This window comes from Elephas maximus, chromosome 3, assembly GCF_024166365.1.
Source record: "Elephas maximus indicus isolate mEleMax1 chromosome 3, mEleMax1 primary haplotype, whole genome shotgun sequence".
Classification (NCBI taxonomy): Eukaryota; Metazoa; Chordata; class Mammalia; order Proboscidea; family Elephantidae; genus Elephas; species Elephas maximus.
This window is the reverse complement of record NC_064821.1, coordinates 186,458,880-186,473,686: the sequence shown is the minus strand read 5'-3', so window position 1 is coordinate 186,473,686 and position 14,807 is coordinate 186,458,880. Positions and strand designations below refer to the sequence as shown.

Genomic DNA, 14,807 nt, shown 5'->3' with positions numbered 1-14,807 from the left:
CAGACTAGGAGAGTTTGACTAGATGATCTTTAAGGTTTCTTCTAAATATCAAATACCAGAACTCTTTGACAGTTGGGCCCTGGTGTCCCTGCATACAATTAAAGTCCCTTTAACTTTAACTTCAACTTCAATTAAAGTCCACAGTTTGTTGTCAATGAATTGTGCTAGATACTTTGGTAAATACACAAAAAGGCCTTTCTGCAAAGTGTCCTGAGACTCTGGAAGGTGGGGTTGATACTAGGCCAGATTTGGGAACTGCTAATGCAATCTCAGGTGAACATGTAAGGAAGCTAGAAGGTAAACACAGGGGAGGAGGAGCTGGAGGTGGAGCTGGGCTTGTTTAGAAGCAAATTAGGACATAACAAAATGGCTCCTCCCTAAAATGGACGATTATTCCTCCTATAAAAAGGCCATTCCCCCCACTATCAGCACCCTGCAAGCTGCTTAGGTCTCCATCCTGCTTGTTCCTCTGGTAAACTAGGTAAGTAAGCAGAAGTTGAGCTCCACTCCTGAATACTTGGGTATCACTTATAAAATCCAGGGGTGTGCTCTAAGGCAAACAGGCTCTGGATACCTGGCTTCTTTTTAATATACTTTGGGGAACTTTGGTCTAAGTTTTACTGAGAAAGAAAATGAAGAGATGACTAGGATTATTGACAGCATCTCCTTTCTTTGGGGTCATTTCCATAAGGATCATAGGAATCCAATGATCTACTAGGCAGGTTGCCTCCTGTACTATTGAGCTTTTCCTCATCTGTCTGTTGTATAACTAGAGAAGTTTGAGGGTCAGTTCCTGCTTGCAGAATGAGAATAGAATCTAAATCTGATAGCAGCTGCCCCCAGTTCCATATCGCCCAGGCCTATGGTTGGCTCTGCCTGCTTTGTCCACTTCCTCTAGCCTAGAAGTCTTGTGGGTCCAGTTTAACCATTAGCGCCTCTTAGCTGGAGTTAGGCGTGCAATGTAGATGTTAGGCCTATCTCTCCACCCCCACCTCCCACTCCCAACCCCTGGTGTGATGTTTGGGACCTGGAGAGGAAATGAGAAAGTAAATAGCATTGCACACTCAGGATTTCAATAACTTTAGAACAAAGCTCAAAAAATTACCCCTAGTCGAGGCAGGGAGCCCAAAACTGAAATTCATTCCTCCCACATTCATTCAGGAATGGAAATAAGAGATATGAATTCTATTCCTAGCTTCATCACTCTCTTGCTACATGACTTAAACAAGTCATTCAACTCTGGGTTGGTTCTTGATTACAAAAGGATGAAATTAGTCATCCATGACTAATTCTTACAAATGATTAGAACTATTTATATGTTTAAGAAATAATGAATAATAAGAGGTAGGTCTCTCTTTCTCCCCCCTTTAGGTTTGGCCTTGGCTTAGGTTAACTTAAATTCGCAAAAAAATGCCTAAACTCCTACCAAGCATCGTCTCTGTCATTGAAATTTACTACCAATATGCTACCGAAGAAGGGGAGTGCAACTCGTTGAACAGAGCAGAGCTGAAAGAACTTTTGGAAAATGAGTTTCGTCAAATTCTGAAGGTAAGAACTCCATGCCTGGTCTGAAGACTGCAGCAATTCTGTTCTTCATCCCTTCCTGCCTCTTTGTAGCATATTTCAAATTTCCTAGTGGACTCTCCCTACTTGGTGATAAAGAACAGGGTTTGGTAAAGACTTGAGATAAAGTCAAAAGTTGACCCATAATGGTTTCCATAACTGAAATAAGGGAAGTGACCCTGCTAAATAGCAAACTCCATATACTAAACAATGAGTAATATACTAAATAATATACAATATACTAAACAATGAGTAATTCTTATGGAACAGAAACTAAGACAGTCCTCAGGAAAACTGCAAAGTAGGTGAAATGGGGCTTCTTCCCCTTTTTTGTCTTTCTTCAGATCATTCTGACCACTGCCCATGTCTGAGATTCTGGTGCTATAAGGCTTCTGAATTCAGGAAATTAGCATCTTACCCTTAAATCACAAAATAGGGTCACCACCACACTAAAATGTCAGCTCTGGAAATAAATATTTGGGAGTTTAGATATAGTTTTTGAGTTTCAGTTCCTTAAATCCAGTTGCCTACTGAATATTTTTATTTGGATTCCTATGAATGTCTTAAATTCAGTGTGTCAGGTATGAACCTTATTATCTTTCCCTCTAAACTGGCTCCTTCTCCTATTTGCCTAAGGCAGAAATCTGGCTTGACTTCCTCTGTCCTCTCTCTCAGCAAGCACCACCACCCTCCAGTCTCTACCTAATTCTCCAGTAGTATCTCAAAACGGCCCATTTCTCTCTTATGACTATTGTCGTTCTCTGGTTCAGGCCACCGCCACTTCCAATCTCAGCATTACTCCTCAGCTCAAAACCCTTCAATAACTTCCAAATGCTCACATAATAAAGTCCAAAGTTCCTTAACATGGCACAAGGCATGATCTGCTCCCTATTTATCTCTATAGCCACATCTCCTGACTACTCAGACTTCAAATCTAGTAATCTTAAATTTCTCTCAGTTCCTTGAAAGAGCCATACCTTCTCTTTCCTCCAGTACTTTGTTCATATCATTCCCTCTACTTGGAACAATCTTTTGCCCTCTCTCCCTCCCTTCCTATCACCTCATTTGATCAAATTCTAACGTACTTCAAAAGGCATCACTTTCTCTCTTAATAAGCCTTCCCTGAACCCCTTCTGATGGGGTACATCCCCCCTAATGTACTCTCATAGAAACTTTATCACAAAAAATTGTAATTTTAAGTTTGTGTATCTGACCCACTACACTTTAAGTTCCATTTTGGCAAGAAGCAAGTTGAACTTGTTCACTGCATTAGCCCCTGCATCTAACACAATGCTAGGTAGATAGTGGGTGCACAATAAATCTTTGTTGAATGAATACATGAATGCATTAATGAATGAATCAATTAATTAATTAATTTTAAAAGCTGGGCAAATAAAGTTATATATAATTAATGCAGGTATCCAAAATTATTATTTATAAATTAGCTAATCATTCCTATTTGATCCATATCATATCAAAAATAATCAGTCCCTATGTTCTCTCTATGTTCCAGCTGTATCCGCTTCTTACTGCATTATTCATTGCATATTCTTTTATGTCTGGTACCTACTTTCTGATCAGGATAGTGCAGTGCAGCCTAAAAGACTATGTGGTTAAGGTCCATCTAAGTAAGCCAAGCACTCATATTTCTACAGCCTTCCTTCCATTAGTTAGCTGGGTGTGCGGGCTATATTGACAGAGCTGCCCTTTGTACCTTGTTCCTATACAGAATCCAGATGATCCGGACACTGTAGATATCATCATGCAAAGCCTAGATCGAGACCATAACAAGAAAGTGGATTTTACTGAGTATCTTGTGATGATATTCAAGCTGGCTCAGGCCTGTAATAAAATCATCAGCAAAGATTACCGCCAAACTTCAGGGTCAAAGCAGAGACACCACAGTTACCAGCACCAAGAGGAACAAAGTGAAACAGAAGAGGAGGAAAAAGGGCAAGAATCATCTTCCAGTCATTCCAGTTGGAGTACAGGGGAGGAGAATGACTCCTATTCCAGGGACTCTAGAAGCATTAAACACAAGACTGGATCCAGCTCCAGAAGACTGGGATATCAAGGAGGTTTGTCTAGTTCTGAGCACAGGCAAAGCTCTGGGGAAAGGAGAGAGTCGAGTTCAGGATACTCCAAGGGTAGGGGAAAAAACAAGCATGGCTCTTATCAGCCAGAAGGGTCTGAGAGTGAAGAAGTTGGTTCTACTCATTCAAGCAATCATAGAAAAAGATCAAACTCAGCAAATAAGTCAGACAGTTGTGGAGAGCAAGAGCATATAAGCTACTCAGAAGATCAGTCTTTCAGTTTTGACCAGCACTGGTCTGATTCAAATGAATCCTTAGGGAATAGACAACATAGAAGAAGGTCAGACAAGTTCCCTAGTAAGCAGCACCATGGATTCAGCTCAAGTAGTTGTGGAGGACAAGACTCTTGGACAAATTCAAATGAGTCCACTGACTATGGTCAACTAGGGTTTGGCTCAGGTCAGCCCTCTCAACAGAGACAGCATGAACCAAATGCTGGATCTCAGTCAGGAAAATGTGAAGAACAAGGATATCATTCTAGTTCAAGTGAGTCCTCCAGTTATGGAAAACACAGGTCAAGTTCAGGCCAGCCTTCTAGTCAGAAAAAACGTGGGTCTAGCTCAAGTGGTCAGTCAGGGAATTGGAGAAAAGAAAAACATGGATCTGGCTCAGGCAAGTCCTCAAGTTTTGAACAATATGGATCTAGTTCAGGTCAGTCATCAAACTGTGGAAAACATGGTTCCAGTATAAATCACTCATCAAGTCAGGAGCAACATAAATCTAGCTCAAGTGGTCAATCAGGACATAAGGGACAACAAAAACAATCAGGTTTTCAATCAGGACAGTCATCAAGCTATGAAGAGTGTAAGTCTGAATCAGGCCAGTCCTTAGGCAGTGGCAAGAATCAACCAAGCTCGTTTCAGTCCTCTACTCAGAGAAAACAAAGCAACAGCTCTGGTCGTCAGTCAGAAAGTTGTGGTAGACAAAAGCATGGGTCTGGCTCGGTTCAGTCCTCTGGCTGTGGTCAACAAGGGTCTGGCACTAAACAATCTTCTAGCTATGGTCACCATGGGTCTGGTTCAGGTCATTCTTCTAACCATGCACAGTATGAGACTGGCTCAGGACAATCATCTAGCCATAGTCACCAAAAGTGTGGATCTGGAGAGTCTTCTGGCTTTGGTCAATATGGTTCTAGCTCCAGTCATTCTTCAAGACTAAAACACCATGAATACAACTCAGGTGGTCATTCAGGGAGTTGTGGAAGACAAAAGCATGGATCTGGATCAAGCCAGTCCCCTAATCATGGAAAATATGGATCTGCCTCTAATCAATCTTCTAGTCAACATGGCTTTGGCTCAGGTCAGTCTTCTAGCTATGAACAACAGAGGTCTGGGTCACAACAGTCTTCTAGTTATAGACAACATAGGTTTGGATCAGGACAGTCTTCTAGCTGTAGCCAACATGGGTCTGGCTTAGGTCAGTCATCTAGCTGTGGTCAACATGGGTCTGGATCAGGTCAGACTCTTAGCCATAGCCGACATGGGTCTGGTTCTGGTCAGTCTTCTAGCTATGGTCAACATGAGTCTTGCTCAGGTCAGTCTTCTAGTTTTGGACAACATGGGTCTGGATTAGGTCAGTCTTCTGGCTGTAGTCAACATAGGTCTGGCTCAGGTCAATCATCCAGCTATGAAAAACATTGGTCAGGATTAGGACAATGTTCTAGCCATAGCAAACATGGGTCTAGCTCAGGTCAGTCTTCTGGCTTTGGACAACATGGGTCTGGATCAGTACAGTCTTCTAGCTATGGTCAGCATAGGTCTGGCTCAGGTCAGTCATCTAGCTATGGACAGCACGGGTCTGGATCAGGACAGTCTTCTAGCCATAGCCGACATGGGTCTGGCTCAAGGCAGTTGTCTAACTGTGGCCAACAAGGATCTGGCTCAAGTCAGTCTTCTAGCTATGGTCAAGATGGGTCTGGATCAGGACAGTCTTCTAGTTATGGGCAACATGAATCTGGCTCATGTCAGTCTTCTAGCTACAGTCAACATGGATCTGGCTTAGGTCACTCCTCTAGCCATGGCCAAAATGGATCTAGCTCAGGTCAATGTTCTAGTTACAGTCAACATGGCTCTGGCTCTGGCTCTGGCTCTGGCTCTGGCTCTGGCTCTGGCTCTGGCTCTGGCTCTGGCTCTGGCTCTGGCTCTGGTCAGTATTCTAACTCTGAGCAATATGGGTCTGGCTCATGTCTGTCATCTTGCTCTGAACAATATGATTTTGGATCTGGTCAACATTCTAGCTATGAGCAACGTGGACAAGTAGAAAGTTCCTCAGGTTGCGGCTTTGGACAATTTACAACCTCCTATGGACAGTCTAGATTCAATACTGCCAATAAATTGTCAATTTGCAATGAGGTATATAGACAAAGTGGCAATTGTTATCAAAGAGGAAGTAACTGTGGAAGAGGAAGTACAGACTCAATTTCCCACAGTTTCTGCAGCAGCACTCCACTCTACGAATATGTCCAAGAGAGAAATAATAAGCAGAAGTGAAATTAACTCAAACAGAAACTAAAGAAATAACAAGCTGCTACACACAAACAATTCATGAAGATAATTCTTGTGTATCTTTTTCTATCTTTTTCTTTTAAACATGTAACTGTACTCTATTCCTTGTTATTGGGTTCCTTCCAAAGAATTTAAGGTATGTGGGCTAGGGTTACTTTGTTAGGAAAAGCTGGGTTGAATAAATGATTAGTGTGTACAACTAATTTTAGAAGAATAATGCAAAACATTTAAGGAGCCTGGGGCTTAGTTGAGATTCTTATTCATTAGATGATGCCAAAGCTAAGCATGCGTAGACATTGCCAGTCCTAGAGCCAAAGTTTTCTGTTACAGCAATGTGTACCATGATTTTTGGCATGTCACACATTGAATGGTGGCAGAGGGGAGAAGACCCTAAAAGCAGAGATGCTACTTTGGTCATTTCTTTGCCTATCAAAACTACTATATCCCTATGCTGGATGCATCTTTAATCAGTAAGCTAACAAGTAGCATTAGAAATTGTCATCAGGTGCTTATCCCTAGCCAGCGAGTAAAGGCATTATTTCTTAAAGAGCAGGGATGGATCAGTTCAGGATCAAAAGATTTAAGTGTGGACTCTGACTTGGTTTCAGCAAGAAAAATTTTGTCCCCTACTCCTAAGAATGTGCTCCATGTTGGAAAACTTTGGAGACACCGTAGCATGGCAATTCTATGACTTCAATCTACTTTTACAATTCATTGGCCTTTCCACGTAGGAAAAGATCACCCATGCCCAGGCGGAAAAGGAAGACTATCTGACGATGCTGTATAGTTCCTTGGTTTGACTGTAACATACTTGTTTCAAGTCTTTGGAGTCGAACAACTGGAATGCTTTAAAACTAACAATAAATAAATGGTGATCAAATATTGAGTTTTGTCTCATCTCTGCTTCATTTTCATACCTCACACACAGTTGGTCAGATGAGAAACTAATCCAAATGGCTATTGTCCAAGTTCCTATCATTCACAAGCAATCCAGAATATACAAAGAATTTTAAAACTCAAAAATAAGACAAACAATTAAAAAAATGTGCAAAAAAATTGAGTGGACACTTCACCAAAGAAGATGTATAAATGGCCAATTATGCACATAAAATGACATTCAATATCATTAGTGATCAGGAAAATGCAAATTCAAACACAATGAGATACCATTACACGCCCATTAGAATAGCCAAAATTAAAAAGACTGGCAATACCAAATGTGGATATTGATGATGACCAAACAACCAGACCCATTGCCATCAAGTTGATTCCGACTCATAGCAACGTAGAACTGCCCCACAGGGTTTCTAAGGAGCGGTTGGTGGATTCAAACTGCCAACCTTTTGCTTAGCAGCCGAGTTTTTAACCACTGTTACCAGGGTCTCAGGTCCTCACTCAGCACAGCTGCAGAGGTACAAAATGGCTGAAAGGCAAAGAAGAAGCTTTATTTGGTTGGCCAAGCAAAGGAGCACACCAGGACTTGCGTCACCAAGATGGGTCCCTGAACAATAGCTGAAAGAGCTTCTATTAGAGACAAAAACTGAGGAAGAGTCCTGGTGGGAAGGAGCAAGGTCATTGATTGGTCTGGACCGAAAAGGTGAGACCAATTAGGAAATAGACAGGCCCTGAGCTGAAAGCTGTGCCAGTGAGGGATTTTATAAAACAACTTTAAACAGCAGATAACAGTAAAGATTAGGAAGCCCCCCATCCTGTTTCCTTCTAATCTCCCTGCTTGAAGATGTTTTTCAGGCAAACCAGCTGAAACCAGACCCCAGTGCATGTGCTATGAGACAATCAGTGACCTGAAGTTGAACCCAACCTCTGAAACTCATGTCAAGGAACCAAAAGACTCAAGTAGCCAAGCAGCTACTTCCGTGCTAATTCCTAGCTTGGCCCCACAATAAATATACATGCCACTTCCCAGGAATTTAATAAATATGTATGACTTCCCCTTTCCCTCATAGTATAAAACCTCCTCCAGCCCTTTGTTCAGAGAGACAGTGCTTTGAGAGTGATCTCCCTGACTCCTTACTTTTCACAAGTAATAAGCTATGCCCTGCTTTAAAATCCACTCAACTCTTAGTTATTCTTAAGAAGAGTACAAGCGGCAAGCCCATTGCATTCAGTAACAGGTGTTCCCAGGGCAGTTCCATCTCTGCACTTGCTCAGTCCGAAAGGGGATCTCTCAAACCAGATCTTAGGCTCAGACCCTTCTCTTCTGAAAGTATTCCCCCAATCTTAGGCCACTAAAGTTTCGTTCCGTCCAGCAGGAGAAAAGTTTCAGGGTCACCACAGAGGACGAGGTTAATGGTTCTGCACATGTCAGGTGGGCCAAATTTGGTCTGTGACCCCAGCCTCTTGTTTTTCTTATCTTGGCAAGAAGTTGGCTGATTGCCTAAGAAACATCTGGAGAAACCAGTTAGATGGGAAGGTGGCTCATGCTACTCTACTTACAAGTTGGGAGGTGGCAGTGGTGCCTGGAGGCTGTCGGCTCCGACTGCACTACCAGGCCCCACATTGCTGGTGGGAGAGTAAAACAATACAGCTACTTTGGAAAAACTGTTAGGCGATTTTTTATAAAATCCTTATAAAGTTACTATATGACTCAGCATTTCTACTTCTAGGTGAAATGGACATACGTCTACACAAACAGTTTTACATGAATGTTCCTAGCAGCTTTAATCATAATCACCCAAAACGTGAAACAACCCAAATGCCCACTAACAAATGAATGGATAAACAAATTATGGCATAAGTAGTATAGTAGAATATTATTTATCAAGGAAAAAAGAACAAAATACTGAGTGGTACAAGTACCTGGGTGGCACAAAGAGTTAATGCTCTTGGCTGATAACCTAAAGGTTGGCAGTTCAAGTACACCCAGAGATGCCTGGGAAGAAAGGTCTAGAGATCTATTTCCTAAATGTTTGCCATTGAAAACCCAATTGAGCACAGTTCTATTCTGGCACACATGAGGTTGTCATGCATAGGAATCAACTCAATTACGATTTTTTTTTTTTTTTTTTTTTTTTACTGGTTACTGACACAGGAGATGTGGATGACTCTCAGAAACATTACGGTGATTAAAAGAAGCCAGACACATAAAAGTAAAAAGTTACCATTTTATATGAAGCTTTAGAAAAGACAAATCTAATTTATAAAGATAGTAGATCAATAGTTGATGAGCACTGGGAGTGGCACTTGGGAATCAGATAGAAAGGATCACAAGGGAACTGTTTAGGATTATGGAATTATTCTATATCTAGATTATGTCAGTGGCTCCAAAGGTATATATCTTTGTCAGAACTCATTTTAAAAATAATCAAAACTCACTGAAATTTGAACATAATTTTTATTCTGAGGAGTTAGTCTACATGCATATAAGGAGGACATTCTGAATCCAGAAAAAGGCAAATGGCTCAAAGAAGCTAGGTACGATGGGGCTTATAAACAGAAGAGGAGAAGGAAATACATAAGATCAACCACTGGCTAATCTTAACATGATTGACTGAACCCTCTCTTCTCCCTTTACTGAGATCAACTGAGAACAGTTTACTTCTGACCTGGCTGCTAATAAATTGGCCCTCCACTCACCTGCAGCCAAGAGACTTCTTTGTGAGATTTAAATTAGGTGGTAATGGTTTGTTGACTATCATTTTCTAGGAGGATAAGACAAACTTACATTGCTATAGAGTTTCTCACAGGGTTTTGCAGATAAGAAAAACCTTAAAATTAAAGTAAAATGTCTGTTATTAATTTTCATCTTCAACATCATAGAACTGTATACTTAAAACAAGTACATTTTATTATATGTAAATTTAAAAAAAACAGTGTAAATTATACCTCAATAAAGTGTGTGTTTTTTTTTTTTTTTAAAGCTATGTTATCACAGTTTTGTGAGTTAGAGCCACCTGCTGCAAACAGCCAATTCTTGAGACAGAGGTGAGGTGGGTAGCAAGAGTTTTATTATATATTGATATATAGGAGACAGAGGGGAATAATCTCCTCCTAAACCTGCCTCCCTGAACTGGAGGCTAGCTGGAAGTTTTATAGGGAAGGGGACATGGGTTTTAGGAACTTATGGAATGTCCATTCTCCTTCTGTGTGGTTTCGATGGTCACATCTCAGACATGTTGACCTTTTCCTGTCATTATCTCATCAGCCCAGAGGATGACTGGTGCCATCCTGGTTCCTGGTCACAGGACAGGTGCATCGTCCTGTCTGACAGACTTAGATCGATATCACTTGCTTTTCCACAGTCCTAGGGGTAACACTGGTTAACTTTTAGAGGAACTAAACAGCAAAATCATGCTTGGAGATAGAGACAGGCTAGGGAAGGAAAAAATGGTGCAGGTTCTGTTCAATATGTGGCTGAGCAGCTCTGTTCTACCTAAAAGGTTTTTTGTGGACTATGACACACGAATTCAAAAATTTATGTGGAAGGGCAAAGGGCCAAGAACAGCCAAGACGATTTTTAAGATAAATAAAAGGGAGGGCTGTCATCAGCATTGAAAAAGAGAGAGGAAAAGAAACTGAGGCCTGAATTGACAGATTCCTCTGACTGTATAGGAAATTTCACAAAGGTCACTGAACAATACAGAATGTACACAAGTACAGACATATAGGAACAAAGGAGGAACTATGGAGACACAGTGATCATAAAATCACACAAACCCCCTTTGTGACAAGGTATCTGTTTGTTTGTTTTTTTTTATCTGTTAACCTGAATTCCCTTAAAGTTTACTTTGTGCAAAGAATTTAACTTTACCCGAAGTAATCTGGTTCTTGTCCTTGTTTCCTGAGAAGATAACTAAACCTTTGGAGTTTCCTGAGTAATTGAGATACCCTTGCTGTGCAAATAAATGTGGGTTGGCCAGGGCACAAGAATCACCAGGTAGCCTCAGGAAGGAAACGGAGCATGATTCAATAATGTTAAGGTTAGCCAAACAGTTAGTTTTCCAGTTTGTATTTTTTCTTTTTCTCCTTAAACGCTCACTGTAACTAACCTACACCAAGCCCTCCTGTTTTTCTGAGTGGAGAGGGCTTCCCATATATACAGCTTAACTGCTCAAATAAACCCACACATACTTGGACATATAACAGAAATGGCTCTACACATTAGCAGGGAAAGATTAACCATGCAATAAATGGCACCAAGATAATTGGTTTTCTATATGGAAAGAAATTAGATCTCTACTTCACATCAAATACAAAAATAAATTCCAAGTAAATTAAAGACCTAACTATGCTAAGCCAAATTTTTTAAAATTTTAAAGAAAATATAGGAGAATATCACTATGACTCCTAAAAAAAAAAAACATTTTAATTGTCCTGGAATCCAGATTGCTGGGGTTCATGGAGTTGGGGGTGACTCACTCAGGCCATTTGCCCTTAGGTGTCCTTTTGAACCTTAAGCCTTGAAGAAACTGGTTTCCAAAAGTTACCTTAAAGTCAAACAATACCCTAGTAAGCAGCTTAGTGATGTTTTACCCTAGGCATTAGGCTCTTTTGAATAATTATCTATGTGTGGTAAGTTTAGAAAAACAGAACTCCAGGGTTTGACTAGAAGCTATGTTTTAGGGTAAGTTGTTACTATAAAACCACTGTTCTGCTTCCATTATCATGGCAATATGATTGAGGTGGGGTATAAGAGCCTCAGGAGGTTTTTCCATCTTCCGAACATTTTTGACACTCTAGTTGAAATGTTACCCCAATTTGCAAATCACATGCTATATTAAACAAACTTCAATCAATTCCTATTATTAGCTTTATATTATTTTTATTTTAACACATCAAAGTAAGAACTGATTTGTTAAACAAGAAATACACAAACCAGAAAGGAAAGATTTATAAATTTTTATACATTTAAATTCTAAATGTCTCTAAGTCAAATTATACTCTCAAAAAGTAAAAGACAAGCCATGGTCATAGAGTAAAACCACCCATACCCTGACTAATGTAAAACTGAATGATTTATTGAAAGAAAAGAAACAGCTCGAGTTGGGAATAGACTGAACTCCATGCAGTAGAATCCAGTAATCCAAAATGGCAACTCAGTTGTGATGTTTTATAGGAGGGAAACAACGGATATGAAACACGTTACTTGACTGATATTTACAAACTTAGGGCATTGAAAAACATTACTTAATTGGTAATTACAGTCTTGATAATCAAAAGACATTACTCAATTAGTAGTAGATCATTTTAAGGCAGGACTTCCTGTGGCAGGAAATCGTAAGGCAGGACTTTCTGTAATTGGAGCTCTGCAAGGTGATTGGCTCAAAGGGGTATATGTCTCTTTCTTAGATTGGTTACACTGTGGCATTTACATGGATATGGGGCAGGGAAAGGTCACAGTTTAGTTACATCATCATTACCAGACATTCCTCTCTTAGAACAGTACAGAAGCTGGCTGCCACTAGGGTAAAAATTAAACCAGCAAGCAAGGAACTGCAGCCAGTCCTCAGACTGGCCATCTCAGATCTTATGAGGTACCTCAATTTTTTTTTTTAATTCCCTTACACACCACAAACTAGGAGATTTTTGCAATGCATATAAACAACAAATAATTAACAGCCAGAATATATTAAGAACTACAAATCAAATTCGCTAAAAACATCAACATTTACAAAAAGAAAACTCAACAAAGCAGAAATCTGAATGTCCAAGTGGAATTTGAAAAATAACGATCAGGTAAGCAGAAAATTAAAAACTGTAATGAAATATTATTTCATATTCATCACATTAGCAGAAACTAAAAGCGTTGGAAAGGATATGGAGCAATGAAGATTTAAATTAGTAACTACTTTAGGAAGCAATCTGGCAACCACACAAGAGGCTTAACAGCAAAATGTTACAGACAACCTAAGTGTTCAACAGAAGAATGGATAAATAAATTATGATGTACCCATACACTAGAATCCTATACAACAGCTAAAATTAATAAGCTAGAGGTAGATATATCAACGTGGACAAATTCCAAAAGCATAATATCGAGTGCAAAAGTTGTAAAACATGTATATATGGTATAATACCATTTATATAGTTTTACAATATACATAACGATACCATATATTATTTGGTGAATTACTTAGTACATGTTTGGTAAATATAAAATCTTTATGGGAATGAATAACAACAAATTCAGCATAGTGGTTACTCTGGAAGGAGGGGAGAAAATGGGGTTGAGGAAGGGTAAAAAAAGGCTAAAATTTTGATTTCTTAAGATGGTATTTGTAATATTATTCCCTACACTTATTTGTGAGCCTCAAATTATTTCACAAGAAAAAAGTACAGCACAAAGATCAATGTTAGAATGCCATCAAGTAATACTCAAAGGAGAAAGTGCTTTGACAAGCCAGCCCACTCGCGTACCTGCTCAACAATTTAGATCCCCTAGCATCTCCTGGGCTGAATTATAGCTCTGTTCCCTTCACAATTGTTAATTTTAACATCACCTTTAAACGAGCTGTAAGTGTTAGATTATGGCATTCCCCTGGATCACTGGCTCAACCACAAGTTCCCTGTTTTAACTTAACTTTTATTAAAACTAAGAATTGCTTTAATGCTGCTTGGGACACCCCTGTTCCAAGGCAGAATTAGTGAGATTGAAGACAAAACACTTGGCACTAATATATTCTTTAAAAAATCAGATAAAAGAATTTAAAAAAATGAAGAAACCCTAAGACATGTGGAACTCTATCAAGAGAAATAACCTATGAGTGATTGGAATACCAGATCAAGAAGGGATAACAGAAAATACAGAGAGAATTGTTGAATATTTGTCTGCAGAAAACTTCCCTGATAATGTGAAAGACAAGAAGATATCTATCCAAGATGCTCTTTGAACCCCACATAAGGTAGATCTCAAAAGAAAGTCACCAAGACATATTATAATCAAACTTGCCAAAACCAAAGATAAAGAGAGAATTTTAAGAGCACCTAGCAAACCAAAAAACCCAGTGCCGTCGAGTCAATTCTGACTCATAGAGACCCTATAGGACAGGGTAGAACTGCCCCATAGAGTTTCCAAGGAGCGCCTGGTGGATTCAAACTGCCGACACTTTGGTTAGCAGCCATAGCACTTAACCACTACACTACCAGGGTTTCCAGAGCACCTAGGGATAAACAAAAGTCACCTACAAAGGAGAGTCAATAAGAATAAGCTTGGACTACTCGGCAGAAGCCATGGAAGCAAGAAGGCAATGGGATGACTTATATAAAGAACTGAAGGAAAAAAAACTGCCAGCCAAGAATCATATATCCAGCAAAACTGTCTCTCAAATATGAAGGCGAAATTAGGATATTTCCTAGCTATCACCAAAGCCTACTTGAAGACTGATGGAAAAAGGGAAAGGTGGGACAGCTAAGAGGTAATTACAATCTGTCAAGTTTTCATGATGACTTTAATTTTATAATCTGGTGGTCTTACCTAACCATTTCAAGGGGGTTTTAGAAATGTGGCACAAGTGGAATCATTCCACAGATTTCTAAATTAAATCTCTTTTCCATTGACATAAATGGAAAATATAGTTACAGCACATCAAAGTAGGAATGTAAGGAGTCTCTTACTAAGAATGCCCATCAGGGATAGACACCCAACTCAGAATCAGATGCTTACTGGGGAGATAATTAGGTAACTAAAGCC

The 14,807-nt window shown here is 39.7% G+C and overlaps 1 protein-coding gene across 1 annotated transcript; it reads left to right on the top strand.

Annotated features, from left to right (window-relative positions):
* The first annotated feature begins 1,410 nt into the window (after nt 1-1,410).
* Nucleotides 1,411-5,915, top strand: LOC126071436 (hornerin-like). The gene is made up of 3 exons (XM_049875634.1): nt 1,411-1,548; nt 3,293-3,641; nt 5,671-5,915. Exons 1-3 carry the CDS (start codon nt 1,411-1,413, stop codon nt 5,913-5,915), a joined length of 732 nt encoding a protein of 243 aa, XP_049731591.1.
* Nucleotides 5,916-14,807: the final 8,892 nt, after the last annotated feature.